This window comes from Zosterops lateralis (genome assembly GCF_965231275.1).
Source record: "Zosterops lateralis genome assembly, chromosome: 1".
Taxonomy (NCBI): Eukaryota; Metazoa; Chordata; class Aves; order Passeriformes; family Zosteropidae; genus Zosterops; species Zosterops lateralis.
In genome coordinates, this window is record NC_139762.1 from 117953478 (window position 1) to 117977948 (window position 24471).

General features: G+C 42.6%; 1 protein-coding gene across 1 annotated transcript; it reads left to right on the top strand.

Moving 5' to 3' along the window:
- Positions 1-6451: 6451 nt before the first annotated feature.
- VXN (vexin) lies at positions 6452-20636 on the top strand (the record flags this gene model as incomplete). The annotated part of the gene is made up of 6 exons (XM_083858772.1): positions 6452-6526; positions 9417-9472; positions 15247-15373; positions 17827-17888; positions 19555-19640; positions 20450-20636. The coding sequence occupies exons 1-6, from the start codon at positions 6460-6462 to the stop codon at positions 20634-20636; spliced, it is 585 nt and encodes a 194-aa protein (XP_083714898.1). The 5' UTR covers positions 6452-6459.
- Between the last annotated feature and the right edge of the window lie 3835 nt (positions 20637-24471).

Consider the following 24471-nt stretch of genomic DNA (forward strand, 5'->3'; position numbering starts at 1 on the left):
TGGGATTTAAGGACAACATTGTGTGGCATTGTTGTTATGGCTATGGACACAGCTGTAGGGGGCTGACACGGTGTATGGTCTTTGTCATTTATCTAAAAGCTGACATCACTTTCAAAAAACGACTGTGAAAGTTTGGATGTTTAAGTGTTGCTGTATGTTTTAAGACAGCACTGGGAATAAAAAAGCTTTTTTGCTGGCATAAAAAAACCCAAAACAGTTAACACTGAATAACTTGCTCTTCTGACCTTTTCACCTTAAGGAAGATTAATGGTGGTTTAGATCAGAACATCCCCCCTGATCAGGGTCTGAACGCTTCAGGGATTCAGACAGACAAAGGAAATCATTTCACCCCTAGGTCACCAGCACAGACCTGTGGTGTCTCACTAGTGACCACTGGACGATTGCTCAGTAGTTTATGTGCAAGAGTTGGTGGTCATAATCCATTTTCCAATGGACAGGTCCCTGCCTCATGAAAGCTGTCACCATGTGCTTATCCAAGCAGCAAAAAATGGGAATTAACATGAACAGCCTGCATTACATTTGCCTTGCACTACTAAAATCTCAGAGCCTCTGTGTTTTAGTGGATCAGTCTCTCTCCATGAAAGCTGGAAGCAGTGCTGGTGCTGTTCTGTGAGTGGTGGCACCTCGGTGTTCCCATCTGGAGGGCTGCAGCCTCTGCTCCCGCCTCTGGAGCACACAGGTCTCATTCAGGTGCACTCAGAGGTGTCACCCACATGCATTTAGGACATCCTGGAATGTCACGTCCCACAGCTTTCATGTAGCCATCTCCCAGGTTTAGTTCTTGGTGTGGTCAAGCTGGTGTACTTCATACCTACTGTACTTGCATTTTAAATGGAAGACCAGAAGTTAGGACTCCTCAGTTAGTAAAACTGAGTAGAGAGCTGGCAGGCAGGTTTTGATTGTAAAGTAACTCTTTTTGACTTCTCCTGTCTGAAATTATAATGTCACCAACCATAAAGCCCACTTTCAGGGGCCTACCCATCAAAGCTGAGCTAAAAACACCGAGGTGCCCAACAAAGGCAGCACAGGTTGGCTGACAGGCACTAAAGGTCTGAGTGTGTCCTTCACCAGAGACATCTGCATGCACACTGCAAGCCAGGCTTTGGGGAAAACTGGCCGACATATGAGTACACTTGTTCACAGCTGAGATGTTGAGCCTGAGTGTATAACATGGTTAAATGTTACAGAGAGAAAAGTTGGAGTGCTAAGATCTAGGACTCTAGGAGTTGAGAGGATCAGACTTCAGGGGGACATCTAAGATGAGACTATGCATTTTAAAAATATTGTAAAAACCTGAAGGATGAGGAATCTAGACTTATGTAGTTATTATGTCCCATGTCCATAGCAAGGCCCACTAAAACTTTTTCCTATTCCCTTTTGGGTTTTCTTTTTCTCCCAGGTTAGCATTGTACAGTACTTCCCAAGTAGTGTACAGAGAACTGAACAGATTACAGGTAGAACTGAAGTAATAAAGGCAAATGCTTAAGTGTAAAGGCTAACAGGATAAAGGAAAAGGACAAGTAAAGATCATGAGTTCTGCGAAAATCAGAGATCTCAGAGGCTGCTGCGTGACTTTAAATGTACTGACCTCTATGTAGCTTGTAAGCTTGAAAATCCTCTCCTATGTATTTGCAGCATTAATTCCTCTTGTTATCTGAGGTGATCTACTTTAATCAGATTCCTACAAACAAGTCAAGTGCTTACAGCAGAAGATCTTTGACACCCCTACCTGCAGCGTCACTGGAGGGGACGGAGACCAAACCAGCAGGACGATCAGATAAATCGCCTCATCTCAGCTAAAACTGTTTTAGGATAATTGGCATCAGAGTTTCCCCCCTCCTGGCTCTTACCTGTATGCTCTATGGTTATTTGATGTACTGGCTGCACAAAAGATATCTCAAAATAATCACATTTCAAAGACAGCAGTTCAGAAGCCTCCTCTGTCACAGTGCCAGCTCCTGTGCTACCTTGCTTCTTCACACAGGCCACATAACCTTAGTCTGGATCAAAAGGAGACTCATAAATTTGATCCTGCCTTTGTGCCTTTAGTGCAGCTTCTACTCCCTATTTTCTAAGTTGCTAGTCCCATGGTCTCTGAATCCAAATAATGATGGTCCTTGTTTTAAATTTAATCTCATTTTCACACAGAGCTTAAGCCAGAGGAGGCAATGCCATCTGATACCCTCCAAACACCTTTCATCCCCACTGGAGCACATGTATTGCATGTGGTAAAAGGAGCTTGATGGCTGTGTGAGGACACACGAGATGTGTAAGGTGACAGTTCAGGTTGCCTTACACTTTAGGCTTATCCATTGGAGAAATCCTAAGTATTTTGTGCCTGGTTACCCATGAGTAGATTTCACTGCATATGGTGCAAGACTAAAGATGCAGTTGCAGCAAGAGGACTACCACTGCCTAAATCCAGAAACCACAGGAAAAGCTTTGATTAATGTGCATGTCTATGTTTATAGCAGGAGCCAATAGTTGAAATAATCTTAAAATGTTTTAAAGGAAAGAATTGGGAGTGAAAAAACCCTATCTAAAAATCATCGTGGTTTATCAGGGGAATAAAGACCTCACTGATCAATTAGCTTGCAAAATTAATAAATCCAGGACAAATGTAGCTAAAGATTAGCATCTTAATGAACTATTGTTGTCACAGCCGTGTTTGGACATATCGCTCCTTTGTTGACATTTTTAATGCTTTCTGTGGATTACCAGTACATGACCAGTATATGAAAGCTTGTTAAGCCTCCACGTGCTCAACCTGGCCCTAGCTTTAATACTGGCTTAGTGCAATCCCTGCTGCTGGCACAAGCTCTGTGGGACTGGAACCTTGTGGTGCTGGGCATTGTGTTTCCACCTAATCATCATATGGATTTACTCAAGTGTGTTTTACAAGCTTAGGGCAAATTTGTGAATGCCCAATTATCTATGTAACTTTTGTAAGAGAAGCCAACCAGAGGTGTTTTTTCTTTTTTTTATTTTTCTTCTTTTTTTTCAGAATTCTGCAATATCTTTCTGTAACTAGTGGGGGGATGCTTTCAGCCTGGCTTCCAGGTCTGGCTGGTATCTCCTTTCCCGATTAGCAGAGAAGCCTGTACACTCACCTTTTCAAACTGCACAGCTCTTGCATCTCTCTCTCCTGGTTCCCTGCAGAGAATTTAAAGCTCAGAATGTTTTTTGAGTGCCTCAATCTTATTCCCATTCAGGAAAAATCTGTTACAGCAGCTTCTAGACAGATGTAAATTCACATGTTACTTTTGAAAATTCTTCACTTATTCAAAGACCTTTGGGCCGTGCGATGCTACTTCAATTTTGAACTAGTTTTGTTGTCTTCTGAGTGTGAGGTGAAGTTACTGATACTATATCTGTCTCTGTATTCCTTTCATTCAGAGAAAAAAAAAAGTTTATGGATGAGAAACCCACTTTATAGTTTGGTTTTTTGGTTGGTTTTCCTTTTCAGTTATTTGCAGTTGTAGTTCTGTGGCCCTAAACCAAAACAAAGCGATTTTCCTTCCACAAAAAAAATGCTGCTGGCATTGCATCATGCAGAAGTGGTTTAGAGTAGATGCCTGCAGTGTGCATGTGCAGTTTCATCCCATCTTATTTTTAAATGGTTATCTACGCATCCCTCTGGTTCACAATCCTATTCCAAAAATACCTGGGGTTTATCCTTATCATATTGCCCAGCTAACAGTAAGAAATAGGCTCAAGTGGCTCAGTACAGATTAGATTTGCCTCTTATGCAACAAGGTACAAGATCCAGGGAGAAGCCAGAGACCTGCCTTGGGAAGAGCTTTGTCCTTCGTGGGCCAGGGAATCCCTTGGCAATACCCCTTACACATGTCAAGAGTATCAGGTTGATTCCCAACAACTTCACTGGAAGAATACTGCAATGAAAAGGGATTCATTTTTTCACAGAGGCCAGGATAAATAAGGTCTAGAGGTTTCTGATTCTTATCTTAAATAAATCAAAATTTTAATTGCAGGTTTTGTTAACCATATTTTTTTTATTTGATTCCTTTCAAGTTTACCAGCTCTGGCATAGTTGGTAAACAAGACAAGCATTTGCTGCAATTCCTAGGCTGGATATTGTGGAGAGTTCTCTTCCAAGTCTAAAATTACTACGTACACTTTATCAGGTAGCATGCAGTAGAGCTTTTGCAATACACCTCCTGCAGATATAATTACACCTATTTCATAGCTGAACCCAACATTGGACATTTGCCCCAAATATCTCCCACACAGGTAGAAAAAAGTACTCCAATATGTGCAATACTTCTCTTGAAGCCACATTAAGATTTCATGGAAAACCCTGAGCATTTGTAGTGCTCAATTACTCTGCAAGATCTGGACAAAACTGAGATGAAAACTCCTTTTCATAGACAGGGGAGAATTCATTGCCAGATGAGGCTCCATGATGAGGCATATTATATCTGTCCTCCTGAGCCCTATTTTTCTGTCTGAAAGTGATGTGAGTGCCTTTCATCAGCTCACTGTACCGTGGTTCACCTTGTAAAGGTGTGTTCAAAGCCTACTTTCCTTGTAATGCAGTGAATGCCAGCTGGTGACCAGCTCTAGAGTCTCACTTTGGTTTCCACATCCCACCAACCCTCAAAGGATGAAGAACCCAATACTTTTTCTAATGTTAAACCCTATCTATGATTTGAAAATATCTGTAGGTCATACCTAGAATTAGGAAAACAATGACTTAGGTCCAAAAGTGCCCCTCTTCTCATAGGACTCTGAATATCTGAAGGTGAAATAAAGGGTGGGTTAGATTTGTTATAGCTTCTTTTTTTTTTTTTTTTTTTTATCGACTATTCAGTGTTGGTCTTCATTATTTTTTTTTTTTATCCTTTTGAAAGCTTTTAGAGCCTCCTGCATAACCGCCTCCGCCCCATTCAGCGCTGAATGGACAGTGCGCTGATCTTTTTCTCGGTGGGTAATGGATTTGGGTTGATTGCTTGACACAGGGACAATAGGGGGGTAAACAATTGCCTTCGCACCCGTGCAGCTCCATCTGTTGAGTGCGTGCGCCTCAGAGGCAGCCGGGCAGGGACAGATGAAGGCGCCAGCCGAGCCTGATGTTAATGACATCAGTCATACAAGCAGAACATGTGGCGCAATAAATCAAAAACTAATTGAACTTTTGGTTGATTATATTGCCGTCCCACTGCCTGCTTCGAGCACAGCACGGTTTCCTGGGACAATGCCCCCAGCCCAGCAAAGGCTTTGCTGCCCCTGGACAGCAGGAGCCTGCCCTGGGAGGTGACAAGTGACAACAGCTTCTCTTTGCTCTCTGCTTTCTTGAAACAGCGACACCTTCCACTCCACCAAAATGCTTCCAGGTTCAGGATGTCTTTTTGACCAATATTTATTATTTCAAATAAGAAACGTTCATCAATATGACAGCGACAGCCCACGTTCACTGGCACTTTCCATCTGGGACGGTTGGTGGCAGACATCTATTGGAGAAGACAGCGCTTGTTTTTGTGTTAATTAGACACACACGTGGTAGTAATGAAGGCTATTCATTAGACTGATATAATTTAATATCATTATTCACACTTGAAAGTGCTCCAACTACATCAGTTGTTGGAAGCCTGCAAGCCAAAATTTTCTGTCTTGGGTGTCCATGGCAGCATTAAGTCACCAAAAGCTGAGGGGACTGATATTCATAGAGCTGGAAAGGAACAATTTCTAATGGGAGTATTAAGAAATTAAAAGCTTTGGCAAGAAAACCCTTTATTGAAGTGCATATATATGGGATTAGGCCCCAGAGCCATCAAGTCAAGAACCCATCTATGACTGAGCCACTTTCCTCCCCTTGCAACCACAGACATGTAGGGTGCATGGATATCTATGCACATCTGCCTTTCTTAGACATCTGCTTTTGAAATTTTACTTTGAGAAACCCAGGATTCCAGTATATGTTTATGAAATGAAAAGGTAAAGCACAAAATGTTTTCCTTAATACACCTAGAATCATCTCCTCATTATATATAAGGAGCAAATTTTTATGGTAAATGTGTTAAAGTACACACTTAACCCAATAATGTAAACTTATTTCAAATATCTTTGCAGTACTTTTGTAAACATTTGCCAGAAGATTAGACTTTAATAATTAGCTATTTATTGCAGAGGATTCTCCACACTGGTAAAAGTAAATGTAAAATAAAATGTTCCTATCTGAGTAGAGGCTTAAGTAAGAGCTAAATTAAATCTTTGTGTTAATATTATTCATAGAAAGGCAGATGGGAGCAGAAAATGTTGCAATGAAGAATATGGAATGAGATGAGATCACAGCATCAGTCTGTCCTTTGTAGATCTGGACAATGATCACAGAGCCAGATTGGATTAGTGAAACCTATTTACCAGAAGTTCAGAGCGGTTGCATGAGGCTGAAAGGCAGTCAGTAGGGAGAGGTGGAAAATGCACCAGATTTACAGCTGCAGCGATGAAAATTTAGAAGTCTTCACCACTGTGATTTCTTCCAAATGTGAGTACATCAAAATCTAACAACAGCTACGGTGTTGTCTTTTAGAGGGATGGGATGTTTAGCAGTGGGGAAATATTTGGAGAGCAGCTCATCTGCTCTGCTGTGCCGTGCTCTGCCTGCAGCCCAGCACTCGCTGCTGCTTTCTCGACCTAATCCGTGCAGGTGCTTCAATACTGGGGCTCTGTAAAATCTTTGCTCTGGCAAAATTGGGAGATCTGGAATCGGTGTTGCTGTACCTATGAGGTAACTGCTAAAGTGACAGCTTGCAACTGTGTGGCTTTTCTGTGTAATAGAAAAGAGAATGAAGTTCTGCAAGCAGTTAGAAGTGGGTGAAGTGTATGAATGTTGAATTTAAGTCTGCTGGCTCAATAAGTGGAACATTTCCAAAGCCATGCCCTGGAAATGAATGCATGATTAACATTAATTGCTTCTAATGAAGAGTAAGAACCGGACAAAGCCCAGCCTGCATTTGATTGAACAAATTAGTTTAAACTCAATGGCTGCATATTTCAGCAACAAGAAAGCAGGGAAAAGCAGGGAAAACAAATTGTGGGGCCAGATCAGATCTTTGCTTGCAAGCTGCGAGCATGAGCTCTCAGCTGCTTAATTTTGGAATATAAGTGGAAATGACAAAGTGAACCATCACTGTAATTGTATTTGTTGCCCAAAATCTGGGCTGTACACAGAAACATCCTTTGCAAATCTGCATACATCATCTGCAAGGATTCATTCTTCTCTTCCTTCCCCAGCTCTCTGCAGAAATTCGTGTTTGCAGGGACAGCCTCACAGCCCCGCTGTTTGCATTGCTGCCATTGTATTCCCACGCAAGTGGGTCACTTCTGGCTACCTCTGTGATTCACCCTGCTTTCAATGCCTATTCAAGTAATTGCATGTTTGCTGGTGCTGTGACTTCCCTTTCATGCCTTGCCTTTCTTCAGCCCCTGTAAGCCTTTTCCCACTCGTTCTGGCAGGCAACAGGGGATAAGGGACTGTGGATCATATGTACTCTGAAAGTAGGCAAATTTATTACTTTTAGGCATATTTATGTGTTGTTTCTTTTGTACTGGGCTGGGTAGCAGCTGTAACAGCACAAGAGCACTTGCTTCTGGTAGAAATCTCTAAAAACCTGTACTACTTACACTGTGTGGTAAAATACCAGAGAGACAAGAAGATAATTCCTTGCATCACTAAATTTTTCTGCACTTGAGTGTTTTGCTTATGAACAATTAGTTTGGTCCTCACACAGTGAAATTCCAGAAGTAAAGCTGTCTGAAGCAGCTTCAAAAACAACTTATAGCATATTCCTAGGTTTAAAAAAACCAAGCCACCTTCTTTATGTTTGTCTGGCTTTTATCCCACACTCACCATGGTTTAAAATATAAAATGTGTCCTGCCAGAGAAGACAGTAAGGACGCCTAAGGATAGCAAACCGTGCAGAACAGACTGTAATCATACTGACAGCTTAGCACAGTCTAGGCAGGCAGATAACTTACTTGTGAAGAGCTCAGTGTGGAAATGCCCTGTGCTGCAACGGGCTGCTCACAGGGACCCTCCCATTTTCCTGTCCTCTTTTGCTACAGCCACAGCACAGGCCAGAATTTCCTCTCCAGTGGGCTCCTAATGCTCAGTACTTATATTCTCACTGGGGTGTGGAGGGATGGCTGTTAGACACACACAGGCTGTCTAGGAAGAGTGACTTTGGTCTCCCCTGCCAGCTCTGCTTGTAGCAGAGCCCTGGAAAGCCCAGTCACTTGTTATTGCTGCCATCTGAGGAGAGGAGTTTGGCTGCAGTAACGAGCAGCCTTGGATAACCTCCAGCTGCTTCCACAGCTCCAAAACTCTGCAAACAGTAATACTCAGCAACGATAAGCACTGCAAGTTAAATGTGTGCCAATAAGGTAAGGGAAAGCTCACCTGGGGAGTAGGAGTCACCCATCATCCTGTAACAAACCTTCCTGGCTCTTCAAAGCCTTTGGGTTATACACGGTGCCTTGCCCCCAGGGTCAGCCTTTAGAAATGGAGTTAATTCCCCACATTTGGCAGCTTTCTGCAAGCCTGTTTCTGTCACTGGTGGCTAAATCCAGCTCTGGTAGGCTGAACTCAAGGCAGGGTAAGATATGGCGAGAGGGGGAGCTGGGAGTATCACAGTCTTTCAGGCCAGTTTCAAGTCTAACTCAAACAACAAGAGGTTAAAGAGCTTTCATTTAGTCCAATAAAACAATCACCCAAAACCAATCACTTCAGTCCAGACAAAAGCTTGGCTTATGGCCCTTGCAATCTGTGTGTCTATTGTCTAGTGGTTCTATGATTTTGGTGTCTCTGTGGGTCTAAGAAATAAAAGTGAGAAACAGACTTTAAGCAAAATGTGCCAAGCAAAAGACCTGAACAGGTCATTTTGAGGATTGAAAAAGAAAATATTAGGCTTAGTGCAAATGTTGTGCTGTGTACATCATGCAGTAAAAGTGAAATAATGTCATGAGGGAGTTTGAGCTTATTGATAAAGTCCCTAACCAGATAAAATCATAATAGGCTCCAAGTTAATGTATACACTACTCATTTCCTACTGAAATACGGGCAGGTGGGAGGCCAGATCAAAACTGAGAAAGGAGAAGGAATGTTCCTCACAGAAGTCTATTAAAGAGGTGCAGAAACTCAGGATAGGCTGTGGCTCTGTGGCCACAGATTTCTGTATTGTATAATTAGAGGATGGTCCCTGAGATCACATCAAAAGGGATTTTCTTTTGCATTGTTTCAGCTGGAATCTTCCTCAAACCCTTTATTCTCTGCCCCTCTTCCCACCATGCCCCCAGTGAATTGTTACAGAGGACTTTTGCAGGCTTGTGTCCACCTCCACAGCATCTTGACCATGTTCCTGTTCTTCTTTTTGCAGCATGTAGCCCTGCCCGAAGACGAGCCAAAGCTACACCTCACATCCTAACAAAGAGTGTAAGAAAAATCTCCTTTCCTCTTCCTATTTTTTTTTTTTTTTTTTTTTTACATTCTAGTTATGCACACCCTCAAAAAAAAGAGCAGTATTTTCCAGGGTAAAGAAGCGTATCCGTGTCTGATGCAGGGAGTGGGGTGGGAAACAGAAGGGGGAGTTTGTGTAAAGCTGCAGTTTATTTACTGAAGTGCTTTGAAAGAAAAACCAAAATATGGTATTGCCACGCAGAGCCAGTCCAAATGAACACAGTGGCTTACCAACACTGGCCATCTGAGGGAATCACAGACTAAATTATTGTCCTTAGAGCCTTCACAATAAGTCCAGAGAGACATGCAGGAATGAAAAGTAAGCAAATCATACCAAATCATATCAGTGTTAATTAAGTAATAATAATAATCATGTTAATCAAGTAACCAGTATCCTAGGGAACTGGGGAGAAAAACACCAAGCGATGGACTGTAACTTGGACCCTAAAAGTTGGCACTGAGAGACCCAGGGAGGGTGTTTGTCTCCTGGCCCTAGCAGTGCTTGTTTGCCCTTACCTCAGCCTCCGTGCAGAGGGCACAGAGGAAGCTTTACCCACTCCCTGCAGAAAAGACACCCCCAAAATTAAAATAACATCTTTCATGCTCTGAGTAAATGTCTTGCAAGTAAATGTCAAGCACTTGCAAGGTGCTTTCACACATGGGTGTGAGGTTTCTTGTCTTCAGAGTTTTCTCTCCTTAATTCCACTTGACCCAATCACAACCTCTTCCACAATCCTTTTAGCTGATTTGCAGGAATGACAGTCTCTTCTGCATTCAAAGCACTTCTGACAAATTTGAGACCCTTCTGCCAAAGCATTCCTTCTCACCACAGACCTATCTCTCCTCTGGCACTTTGCTGAAGTATTTTTCTCCATAGCCTTCCCTTTATCCGTGCCTTTTCCTATTTCCAATGAGATCCACTCTCATTTTCAGAGAGCCTTTTCTTTGTATTCCTGATTCCCTGATCTCAGCACAGAACTGTAGATCCTCCTTACCACATGCTTGCCTGTGCATGGAAAAAAAAAACTCATCACATTCACTCCCACACTCTCTTTTGGTTATTAGAGCTGATCGCAGGATCCCAATATGTCACACAACACCTGAAGTGGTCCTCAGGAAGAGTCAGTAACATTTCTGTCGTTTTTTGGGCAGAAACTATGCATGTGTATATTTTCCTAAATGGTGACAGTTTTGGTTTGGTTGATTTTGTCCCACAGCTCAGGCTGAGATTTTAAATTTACTCTTCATTCCAAAGGAAGATGGGTCTGACTGCTGGAGTATTACTCAAAATAAGCCATTTTGAGATACCCTACTTTTATTTGTTAAGCTTTTGGTATATTTTGTTTGCCATGCAATATAAAAACAGAAAAAAAGTCCAAACAAAAAGTGAACTATTCTGACTTGCTGAAATAAAATGCTCCGGTTTTTGGGGTTTTTTACTATATTTCTCATAGAACTATTGAGCTGAATAATTTCAGCTGGCTTACATCAAAATCAAGGGAAATTCTATGGCTGTTATCTTGTTCTAAATCTCAGTAGATAGTTGTTTCTACTAAATGGAATCATCTAATATTTAATTTGGATTGGATCAGCTGCTGTGACAGCACTGTACTCATAAAGGCCTAAGAAAATAAGATAAGAAAGTCCCTATTTTGTGGCTGTATTTTAAGAGGATTGGTTTTTTTTTTCCTTTGGGGCTTTCCTGACCCCAATTAAGGATGTCTTTTGATTGGCTCTTAGTCATGATGCAGGCAGCATCATATTAGCTGTGGGAACACCAATCCTGAGGAATGATCTGCAGCTCCAGCTACAAAAATAAGGATGGCTCTCAAGACAAAGTGACTGGCACAGTCAACTCTTAGACATTCCCCTTCTTCTGTGGGATGCAGCTGCTTACAGCTCATAAGCAAGCATTGAAGTCAATTGCACATACTGGAATAGACGTGCCTGTGAGGAAGCTGTGATTGCCAATTTCTAGACCCACAGAAAAGTTGCAGAATGATTGTTTATTTTTCACTTTTACATCTGCACCTGCAGTCAGAGCTGTAAAAATGCCTCAGCTAACATGAAATCTTCTGCTGTGGTGGTTTGCAGTGGATGCACAACTTTAATCCTCAGCAAGGACAAAAATAGCAACCAACATGGACATCTGCCAGACCTTTTTTTCGAAACAGAAGTACTCAAGCAGTGTAGGTAGCATTAAGTGATTTAACATTCAAATTACTGACTGTGGGGGGTAACTTCCATCACATACAAGAACTCATCCCAAAAGCATGATAATGACTGTGGAAGGGTAACAGAAAGGAGAAATCACCTCTTTATTTAGCTGAGTGTTTCACCAATATGTATACTTGCAGTTCCTATTGCCCTATTAAGAGTTATTTCCAGTGATAGTAGATCCTTCCCTTCTCTTCTTCTATCCTCAAAATCCCTTGGGTAGAACTGTCTGAACACCAGTACCTGTCTACTTTGCAAGAAAGTTGAAAATACCCCTGTGCATGCTTGAGCTGCCACATTAAAAATTAGCTCAGCATTATGCCATCAAAGTAAGTTAACTCTACAAATCTGGAATTTTCTCCACTAACAGGAGAAACGTTGTTCAGAGTCTAACTTTTGAAGTTTTATGCAAAGCTAGATATTTAATTGTCACCTTTTCTGGATGGTTGTTGGTTGACAGTGGGATTTTAAGTCCAGGATCAAGATGGTTGGAACAGCCTCTCTGTGTTTGTCCTGTGTCCTCAGTGCCCCTTCCCTCTTAACACAGCTAATTCCAACAATGGGTATGCCAGACCTCGGTGCTCTCATGTGCATGGCAAAGTCCATAAAAAGAGAGTTTGCTGAGCTCTAATTTCAGAGTCAGTGTCCTGCAAACAGACTGGGCCGGTCAAAGGATTTACAGGTTCTAAAGACAGTAGGAGTTTTTTTTTAGTAGTTTGCTAATTCTGCATAGTTTGGCTGACTCTGCCATTTGTGCAGATTTAAATTGCCTGGTATGTCTAGAAAAGAAAAGTGACTCCCAGTTGATCCTTCTGTCTTACCCTAGGTACCCTAGAGAAATGTCAGCTCCACTTTAGATCAAAACCAAGCTACAGCAGGTTTAGTTTCCTGACCTAGATAAGTCTTTACATATTACAGTAATGGGCGAGGTAGCCAAAGTCACTGTGAAATCTTGAATTAGGAGATAAGGAACTCCTAAAGTGTGCTACAACCAAATGCTGCAAAGATGCTCACTGAAAATATATTATAGAGATTGCACTGTTGTCTCTAGCTGTAATAGAAAATGGCACTGTAATTTATTTATACAGGTTCTGCTGCTTGAAGGCATTTTGGCATTACTGATATCATATGTAACAATAAATCTTGAAAACACAGACAATGTGCCTAAATAATTCTTGCTATTAATCAAGATAAAAATCCTCTTCTTTTCCCCAAACTGTATTTCATCCTGTACAACATGTAGGCAGAATGTTAAGTTTCAAGTCCATGGTGGTTTACACTGATCAAATAAGCCACTTTCAGGATTAGAGGTGACTGCAGCCAGCATCCTACTTACCAAAAATGCTCTTTCCATGACAATGCAAAATAAGTGACCTCAGGTGTCTCAGTAGCAGAAGGTTGATGACATTTTCTCTCACACATCAGCAAAGACTGAGTGTGACCAAGAGCACTGGATATTTTTCCAGAGATGGTGGGAAAAGCTGAGCTTTGTGTCCTTGAAAGCTGGAAGAGCCAGTTCACACAAGGCAGACTCCAAGGGCTGTCATTAGAGACCCCTGCCAGCCACAGTCTCATCACATTAGTCCTGAAGACAGGTGTCTCCACTGGTGTCACCGCGGTCAAGGGGGTGATGACCTGGTGAGGAGCTTGTTAAGATTTGTGTGGTCGGGGCGTGCGTGGATGCAGAGCCTGCAGCCTGCAAGGAGCTGCTGCAGAGGGATGGGGAGGTGCTGGAATTGCTCCAGGGGCAGCAGAGAGGAACCAAATGCCAACAGCTTAAGTAGCAACAGGAGGCCTCTCACAAGCAGCATCACCCTTGTTCTGAAACATCAGAGCAATGCTGAGGCACGGCTCTGCTGGCAGCTCCAAATTTGTGATCAGTAGAGCTGGGAGCCAGCTGCAGCCTCCTTTAGCATGTGCTTGTCTTCAAGGACACCACTAGTCCCTTTAACTTTTAACTCAACACTGGGCATGTCTTTAAGTAGTTTACAGCATATGGAATGTGTTAGGCTGTGTGTCAAAATCTGCAGAAATAGGGGAAAGCCCTATTCAGCCTTGGATTAGGCTTTGGTTGCCTTATCTGCCTTTTCCAGGAGTACTTGTGGCTGTTGTTGGGCAGTGTTTGCTCCTCATCCTCCTAGTCAGTAGTATTTAGGTAATGTAGCCTTGTCCAGACTCCTGAGGGTATATGGAGACAAAAGAATTAAAAGTGGTTAAGTTGGAATTTTTTTTCTTTCCTGTTTTGGAAAACATGGGTTTGCATGTGTTGTTATGTCTGTGTAAAAATCATATACACAGAATATTGCGGATTAATGGCAAATTGAATTAAAACTTAATTAGAGGAAAGGAACAATTTGGTGTGAGGGGACATGCTTGAATAGGGTCTTGTTTTTATCTTGAGTGTGTGTTAAAAGACAGAGCAATAGAAGGAATTAAAGCTTTTTCTGTGCCAATAGAAAATAGTGGGCTGACCAGTTGTTGGTCTCAGTCTTGAGACAAAATAACTATATTTATATCTAAAACATGTAGACAGCAATGACCAGTCACCAGTTAGATGCAACTAACTGTTTTTCTCATGATCTTCCAACATAAGTAAGTCTAATAGGAAATAGTTTGAATAGTTGCCACATGTCTTGTTTCCTTGCTGGTTTGGCTCTTCACCCTGTTTAAGTGGTTCTCTGTATGACAGCAGCAAGTCTTTGGGGAAGAATAAAAAAGACCCAACAAAGTACAAAACACTCTGTCCCTGTTGTTGGAACTTTGATCTTCTTGAGAAAACTTTTTCCAGACTATCCTGGACAACAGTCCTGATGAATCCACTTCTTTGAGGTGTATCCCTGTTTTCTCAAACTCATATTAGCTCTGCCTTCCCAGTTGCCTGTGGCAGTACAGCGAATGCCATGGCTTAGTCGTAATTGATTAGAAAAGAACTTGATTTTGTTCATGCTTGTTTTCAAGGGCTCTCAGAGATACCAGCCAGGGCTGATGCTCAGAGTTGCAGCTGTCAGTGAGTTTTGTCTGTGTGAGCTAAAGTTTGTAAAAATTAATCTCTAGAAGAACAATTTCTCTCTGCCTCATACTCTCCATAGTCATTTATCAGGTACAATGTGTAAGTAAGTTCAAAAGACAGGGGACACCATAAGGAAACAGCATTTGTAATTTGCATTGCATAAGTTTGACTGATTGCTCAAGATGTGATGCAATAGGAAGATAAATCTGACCTGTCTCAGAGGCATATCCTATTCAGCAGAGTTTGGAAAGGAGCACACTTCAGTCTCCTGAGGAGAATACAGAAAGGCGCCATGAGTAGCTGGGTCCCAGAAACACCCAGCAGGATTTTCCCATACTTCCATACACAGCCCAGAAGCTGGAGCCAAACAAAATCCCACAAATCCCACCTGACAAAATCCCCTTTGGACGACAGCAGAGCAGTGGGAAGAACAAGCATCTTTTCAGCTCCCCAGTGACCAGGACAGACCCCCTAATCAGTCCCTGGGGCCGGTGTAACGGGGCGCTTTTCCTCTGCCCTGCAGGTGGTGGCCGTGTCGGAGCGCCAGGGCGAGCTCCTGCATGTGCTGTACGGGGCCAGGGGCGAGCAGGAGGTGCGAGGCCAGGGCTGTCTGCAGGGAGCCTGCCCTGCCAAGGGCACTGCTCAGCACGGTAAGTGCATGATCACAGCCCTGGGGATTCCTCTGTGGCTCTAGAACCTTCTTAGATATTGCAGTCTTTGCAGCGAAGAAGGCGCTTTATTGTGTACCTGGAGGATAATTCCATTCTTAAAATATCCAGTGGAATTAATGAGATAATGACCGTGGCATTGCTCAATTTATTCAGAGTCATAAGCTCGCTTTATTCAGAGTCATAAATGCTCCCCGACAATATTTTAAAGATGATAATACTGAGTACTAAATACTAAATACTGAGTTTGCCTGAGTCATCTTATTATGTAAGATCCCTGTTCGGCTGCTTAGAATTAGCCAGAATATAATCATTTGGGATGAATTTTCAGATTCTGGATGTCAGCCACAGACCTAATTTTTTGGCAAGCAAAGCTTGTTCAGCATATTTGTGAGAAACCGTGAAGGAAAAACAGAGCTTGCCAATACGAAACCAAGGAGATGGGTAAACATAAACAGAGAGCCTATTCAGCTCCTCCAACACTGGTGTGTTATGTTTGGAAGACTAAAGCTGGGGAAAGGCTGTGCAGTTTAACATGGGATGGTCTTTTAATCAAAAACATGGCTTTTGCTCTCCTCTGAAAAATCACCCAGATGCAGTCAAGTCATATGCCTCTAATGAAATCCCACATGGCATGTTTTTCCAAGAGAAATTGGACATTTGGATGTTAAAAGGTGCAAAATCTCTAAAGCAGGTCCATGAAGCTGCACGTTCCTCACATCACTGGTCTGAAACCACACTGCACATGAGCCCTCCCATTAAGAGCACAAACCAGACAAGAGCAGGGCCTGGGAAACTGGAAAGGAAGAAACTGAGCCTGGGACCACAGGAAAAGATCTCAAAAAGATCTCAGGACCAGAACCAAGATGTGGCTGAAAAAAGAACTGTAGCTTCAGGACTGGAGCAGGAACAGAAGTGGCTGGGACTGGCTACAGGGTAAAGGATGGCAGAGAGCCAGAGAGGCAGAAAGGAGGGACTGCTGGTCTCTGCTGTTAGGGTACATGAGGGGTAAAGGATAGATTGCAAACAAGGGGAAAGCCATGGGAATCTAAAAAGAAGAGCAGAAAAGGAGGAAACAGGTCTCCTAGGGGGAGAAAGGGAAATGAGTAGGCAGAACCTGGAAATTAAGTTTAAATTAGAACAAAAAACAAACAAAAAAACACAGATGAGGCCATTAGCATGTTTATTGCTACCATCAGAAATCCTGCACAAATAGCAAAGCAGGACAGTCCATTCCAGCATATAAGAAGGTACTTCTGGAAGTGGAATTCACACTGCATCCAGCCACCACTGCCCTGAGGGGAGCAACTACAAACCTGAAGCCATGAGGACTTTCTTTTGCTTAGATATTTTGCTAAAAGTTTGCAAGAACATTTTCTATATCTAATTAGAGGGATGGGCTGAAGGGAAGAATCAGACAAAGTAAGAGAACACAAAACCAAATAAAAAGAAAAGAGATGGGCATTAGCTGAAGCACTGATGATCCACTTGCTGACTACTGTTAGTACCTAATATGCAAGATGAGAGGAGGTAATTGCATTAACTTTGACATGAGGGATACAGTAAGGTACCTAATGGAGTTACTGGAGAGGGGTGGAGCAGGAAGCTGGTTAGGATATTTATCATAGTCAAATATTGGCCCCAGAAGGAGGAAACAGTTCTGACTGCTGTCATGCCAGAGACAGTACTATAAGCAGAATCCTGGCTATTTCCATATTTGCTGTCATTATTTATACTCTATTGGTCACAGCAGTAGAGAGGTTCACATTCCCACAGCCAAATAAGAGGATCTGGCCTCATGAAAAAATCTGGCATCCCTCACTCATTTACTTCCTTGACATAGTGAGCAGGAATGTCAGTGAGCATTTCTCCATGGGTAAGTTATCGGATGAGCAATTACTTGAAACTGAAGGGTAGACTTCAGAGTTGAGGACAGCAGAGAGAGAAATGTCACTCAGCCTCAGGAAATCCCTCCCTCTGATGGAGTAGACATAGCACACATCTTTGCCCAGGTTAAAATAACTCTCCAGAGCAACACAGAAAGGACGGAAGGATCTCCTAAGCAGGGCAAACCTGCAGTGGGAGCTGAAGAGTAGCATTTGGGCTCTTTGCCTTTAGACATACATCAGTGTTTACACAGGGGGAAAGGGTTCCCACTTAGCTTGGTCTGCTAAGGGCAGCTTGTCATCTCATTTGAGAAGTCCAGGAGCAAGCTGAGAGACTTTCTTAGAGAATGACTTAAGCTGTTCCACAATCATTTTGACATCACAATAGATGATCACTCTGCTCCTTTGGCTATAATCAAATCTAGTGGGACTATAACCTGTATCTGGGTTCTGTTCATATCTGGGTTTTACTGTACAGAAGGAGGTTTTTCATACAAGCTGTGCCAATGGGATAATTGCACCTAATATCATGTTTCTTATGCTTTGCAGCAGGAATTACTGAACAAGAGTCATCCAAGTCCTATAATCATCTGTTGGATGGAAAATCTTTGGTAAGCAAATAGAGCAAGACCAACTACCAATGCATCTTAAAACGTTGTACCCGTCAGCATGTCCCACAGTAACAGCATGTCAGTCTGTTGCAGCACGTGCAGATTTCCCAGCTTTTGTTAAAGCTTGAAACGTAATTTATGCCAGAGGATCCCTTAGCTGGGAGCAGAGACTGGCACAGGACAGAGAACTGCCCCACAGGAACCAGGAAGAGTGGTGGGACAAAACAGGCAGGTTCCTGTTCTGGATGCTCAGCCACCTGCAAGAGCTGGGAGAAATTAGCCTCTTTTCTCTCAGGCAATTTCACATTTTTGGGAAAAAAATAATTTCTCAAGTGTAGCAAGCATCAAATATTTGTTTTTTTCCAGAATGCCGACCAGACACAATAATCTCCAAAGTCAGAAACATCAACAAATAGTTGATGGGAAAATTATCATACAGATCCCCAAAATGTGTTCTCGAATAGACAGAAAAAATATTTTGGTTAAAATTTACTCACCTTTACTAAGATGTTCTCCCTCCCTTCTTTGTCTTACAATGCACCCCCTCCCCCTCCAAATTTTCAAAGTCCCTACATTTAATAAAAACTAACTTTTTCAAAGGGAAAAAAATATTTTGAATAGTGTCTGGCCAACACCAGACCACGTCATCAAAACTCTATGGTTTCAAAGGCTCTTTTGGATGGCTGAAGCATGCTTGTTAGCTGATAGCTGAGCTACACTTAAGAAAAATGACAGTATAATACTTAAGGATGGTTAAAACTAATGTTATTCAGTGTAATGAATCTAATTAAACCTACCAATAATTAACATAGTTAATTTTCAAAGGATGCTTGCCAAAGTGATTTCAAACATCTCTAAGTCTTAGGATACTTGAAAAACACACCTAAATGTACTCAGTCTCAGATTAATCCTAGGAGAAATAGCCCCAGAAATCTTAAAACCAGCTATGGTAGTGACAACAATATGAACATTTTTTTCAGGATTGACAGTAAAATCAATAAGTGTGCTTATTGCCTGAAATAATGAGATCACCTTACCATTTTTGACATTTTTTTTCTATTTCTGGGCAGCTCACACTTTAACTTACCATCTTGGAGGATATGCTATTCTCAGAGACCTGTTTATGGGAAAACTTGATTCAGTGCTGGCAGGCAATTTATGATCAAATAAGACAAGGAGGAAGTGGATTATTAGGCTTTTGTGGGTCCATGGCAGAACTGGAGCATAACCAGGGTGCCCCCACACCACAGAACAGCATGCAACAAAACAAGGAAACATCTCTGAATGCTCAAGATGATGGCTGAGACTTCTGCTTCCCAGGCAGCTGTAAAGGTGGGGAGCTGCAAGAGGCAGGCTGCTCACTCTGCACAAAACCTCACTGCCTCAGGAAGCTAAACACCAAAACTAAGGAATAAAAAGTTCTGCAAGTGTCCCTTCTTTGATGGGTGGTGTAACTCTCTCTCATGCTGAGCTCAGTGAGGATATTAACATGAGCAACTGGTAATTGTGTGGGTGAGAGTTGGGCAGTCAAATCCTTAACCTGCTTTCTCTTGTTAAGAGATTTACACCGTTTATTGGTTTTCTTAAAACAGCCTCTTTCCTCAGATGAACCGATGTCCCCACTCATCAGTGGCATTTCCTAATGATGTGCTTTATCCTCCCACAGATTCCTCCATCTCCAGTTGCCCATATCACAGTGAAGGCTGTGGCTGTCACGGGCTCGCCCACACGCAACCGCACCTCTACGGAAGAGTAAGTCCCTTCCCACCCTCCAGACATGCCTCTTGTTCCCCACAGGCAGGGAGAGATTGGCAAAGGTTATGCTGAATTTATTATCAGCCATGGCCATTTATACAGATACCTCAGTGCCCGTTACAGTTCTACTTTATCACTAGGAAAAAAATCATCGTAATTCAAAATGGAAGTATTTTCCCCCTAAGAAGTCTGTAATATTTGCCTGAAAATGTAATTAGAAAATTTAGTTAATTGAAGAAAAAAAATTGTCTTAAAGTCTAATTAAGGAACAGCTTGACCATAGCACAAATGCACTCATCACCAGGCAGTTAACCCAGACATGGATCTGGGTGGGATTTGAGATGCCACCATTGTCACCTGAGGGACAGTAACTAGCTCTTTGTCACAGTGTCCTTGCAGTCCTTACACAAAGATGTAAATTCCCCTCAGCCAGTGGAGCTCATCACTGCTGCATGGTCCCTGGGGCTTTGGTGGAAGGGTCCAGCTCTCTCCTTGGGCAATCTCCCCCCCCACCCCCTTGTTGGGTGGCAATCACTAGAGAGGATGCACATAGAGTGGTCCCACTTGCAGCTCATGCCCTTGTGAGGGAACAAGGGCACCAAGCTGAGATGTGGCAGCCACAGCATCCCAGTCCCCGGGCCCACAGAGCCCCTGCTCAGTCCAGACTTGCTTATCCCAGAGCTGGACCAGGCATGGGCACACGTTTGCAGCCAGGCAACTCTTGGTTCTGAGTGACTGGTTGCCATAAGCAGGGGAGAAGGGCCAGGGAGAAGCACTCTGTACATACCTTGTGTTTTATTTGTTAGCCACAGGCAGCGCTGGAGGAAGACAACAGAGTATGACCTGGCCCTACCACCAGGAGCAGAAGCTTCCCTACCACTGACAGGAGGCAACCTGTGTGGGACACCCAGCCTCCTGAGGAAGATGTGGATGAAGCACAAGAAGAAGTCAGAGTACCTGGGGGCAACAAACAGTGCCTTTGAGGCGGACTGATAAGGCTCAGCATCCCTTGGAAAGGCAGAAGGTCCTTTAGCAGGACAAGGTGCTTTAGGATCAATGAGGGAACAGATACAGCACAGCTCATCCAGGAAAATTATATCCTTTTTATTACTTGATGCCATTGCCTCAGAACAGTGGGAGAAAAGCTAACAAAGGCAAAAATGGTGAATATGATGCAACTCAATGGCCTTCCCTTGTTTCATTACACTAAAATCCCAACTATCCCACTAGACTTACATCTTGACTCAATGCTGAGACTACTGCTGACCCATTCACCATTTTCTATGTCCTGTCTGAATGAGCTCGGACTTGCAACAAGAGAAGCCTACGAAGAGGTTTGTGAATTCCTGCAAGGCAAGAGATTGATTACAGAGTGCCATTAAATCCCAGGGATCTACTTGTTGGGCACCACTGCTTGTCGTCTTTCTCCTCCCATATCATGAGATAAAAACCTCATCTTGCGATATGCTTGGCTGAATGACACATGCTAAACATTTCTTTTCCTTCAGTTTTGATGTTTCAAGGCAGGAGTAAAAGATGCAAAAATTCTAAAACAATGGGCCAGAACTGAGCAAGTTTGTGGACATATGTACCAAACTTTGCAACGTGACAAGTGATTTATGTTTTAAGGTGTCCTGCCAGATCAAACTATGAACAACAGGATAAGGTCAAGGGATACTTTTGCCATAGAACCTGCTTATGAGTGAAATGGTAGTCAGCAATTTACCCTCCAGCCGTGTGGTAAAGGATATTACATTAAGTGCACAAAATACTAGGAGGAAGGAAAGTATGTAAATGGTGCAACTAGGTGACTAAGTATAAGATATTTGCATGTAAGAGACCTGTGCTTATGAATAGATGGATTTAATGGAGTTTGCTTTAAAAAATCCTCTTCTTTTCTTTTTTTTCAATTTAGAAATTGCTGGTCAGATCCTCTTCAGTTTTTCTCTCAAAAAAGAACAAAATAGTTTTTAAAAAAAGTTTTCACACTGTTGTGGACAATATTATATTAGTCATGAGCACTACTTGCCTTCTGAGAGTGCTCTCCAAGTTACTATAAAAAACACTGGTTTCCCTAAATATGGAACTTTAAATATAAAGTTGGAGGAGGCGTATCTCCTGTTGTTTATAGTAATGATGACCTCTAACTTAACTGCCAATGCACCAAAGCGTAAATTAAAAATAAAGGTCTGACTCTGTGACAGCAGCAGAGGGAGGGAGCTCCCATCTGAAATTTGTTTGCCTGCAGCCAGTGCAGTGAAATGCACTGAGATGCCACCACAGACAGTGCCATGGTAGTGAGGGGCAGCTGGCCCTGGTCAGGGTCACCAGCTCAGGAGTACCAAGGGACCACCTGGATGGGAGGGAAAGACAGCCAGGACTTCTGGCTTTGGGTTGAGCAGCACACAGGAGAAGTTTGGTTGCTCAGGCTGTCAAGCTGCAAAGTTCATGAGATGGGAAAACAAATGGAACAGGCCAGTAGCTTTACAGAGCATATGGTCCTGATGGCTGCAAGGAGGGCAACAGGGAAAACCTATTTAGGGCTGGACATGGTGGAAATGGTAGTAGGATGAGGGTGGAAGCTCTTACTTAAAAATGTACTATGGATTTTAATGCTGCTAGAGCCAAGTCAGTCCAGAATCTGCCAAGGAGAGAGAAACACTACACCTTCATGAAATACCTCTGTCAGCCCTCTTGTTCAGCTGCCAATCACTGCTTCAGTCACAGGCTCCCTTTCAGAGGAGCTCAACTGGTCAGAGGAAAACTTTGCACCTCGAAACCACACAGACTCTCCCTCCTCATTACCAAAGTTAAAAGTCCTTCTCTGGTCCAGTAGCCCAAGACAGGGATGATCTGCTCTCTAGTTTTTATTTCATGCTCCTGGGAAAGAAGGAGAACATGGTTCCTTGTGAACCACGTGGTGACATGGTGACCCAGTATTGGCCATGTGTTCTCTGCCCTGGCATGAGAGAGCAATGCTGACACCCACTGAAGGCTGCACACCTGAACAGTTCCCTGTGAGAGGTTTCTCACAGTGGTCTACCCCACCTTTAAATTAGAGCCTGGAATTCTGGTCCTGTGCAATAGTCTGAGCACCTTGACCCTGCCAACATCAGGTTCTCTATGATCGAACCAAGCTGGAGCCATGGTCAAGAGTTTCCTGAAACACTTTTTACAAATATCACTAACCACACTTCAGCCCCTTCCTCAGCCCATAGAACTCTTGCCAGAAACCCATATATGGTTTTTTACACACATAGGTAAACCTAGTAAATTCAGTGGGACTTCTCCCTTGCGTAGCTGTACATGCATTCAAAGAGTAGGGAAAAGATCAATCACTGCTTTCCTATTTTGGTCTTATTTCCTAAACAAAGGAAAAATAAGGATGATGGACAGACACTGGGAAAAGGCCATTTACTGCATTAGGTGTCATTAAGAGAGTGAACATTTGTGGTACCTGCCCCTGTAGTTAAAATGGCCCATAAAGTACCCAAACACACTCCAGGGCAGCAAGAGTTTTGCTTGTTTAGGACGTTGCATTGTAGTAGTAGAAGTATTTAATTTGTTAATTAATAGCTTTGAGCAATATGAAGATGATTAATATTTCTTTTCAATAATTGCTGTATCTTGACATGTGTATTTATGCTTTTCTTATTTATTTATTTATAATTTGGATCTACAAGAGAAGGAGCTATTTACAAGAAGCATATTTAATTTCCTTGTATTCCAGGAACTGCTGTAGAGATTTTTTGTATTGTAGTAGATATTTATTTTATTGATTTAAAAATACATTTTATTCTTTAAAAAAAACCCTCCAAACAACAAAATAAACAAATAGCATGCAGTTACATATGTGTCTCAGAGACTTAAGAGTTTTTGGGAAGCATTTAATGGCAAGTAAAGGAAGGTGCATGGTACTGAAAAAAGGTGAGTCCCTGATAGCAAAGAACATGAACTTCTCCAGAGCCTGAAAGTGTATTTGTGAGTAGCTCCAGTATTGTACAGGTGATAGAACCATTTTGTTATCATATGTTCAGGAAGAAGCCCTGGCACTGTCAGCGGTTAGAAATCAGATACACCTTTACACACCTGACCTCAAGCATATCCCAAACACGACATCACCTCCCTCCCATCAAATAAGAGTACCAAGCCAGAGACTCCTGAAAGGGATTTAAGGCTCTGGTAGAGAATAAAGCCAATTGAGTTGTCAATAAAGTCACTGAATTTACCTCAAAGACAACCCTGACTTTGGAGAGCTTCTGCTGAGCCATGGCCCAGCCTGAGGAGGATGGCACAGGACTGCAGGAGCCCAGACTAGGGAAGGTGACTCAGGACTGCAAGTGGAAAGAATTCAACAAGGAATAAAGCAGATGGTGTGGGCATGGTTCACCAAACCCAGACTTCACAGCTCTCCATTAGAGGATGACTTACTCCCTGCCTGCCACACTGCCCAGAGTCACACAGCTCTGGTGAAAAGCTGTCACATTTCTGGCTCTTCCATTACAGACACCATCTATGTTTAGTATGAGTAGCCAGGGAGTGTCCTCTCAGTGACTGTCCACACCACAGGAGCTGGCACAGATTTTTTCCAGGTCCTGGCCTCTGCTGGGAACTCATTTGTGAATACCTGACCTTTAGCTGTGCATTAAAAATACCAGCATGAGCATAGAAGAGGATGTGGATGTGCAATATATTTTCCAGATGAAGTTGTACAGAAAGCTGCATTAGGTTGACTCCAGCACACTGTCACAAAAATGTGAAATAGTGATTACAAAAATAAGTGAACTTTACCATTTTTCCACCAAAGACAGAAGTTAACTGTGCAGCC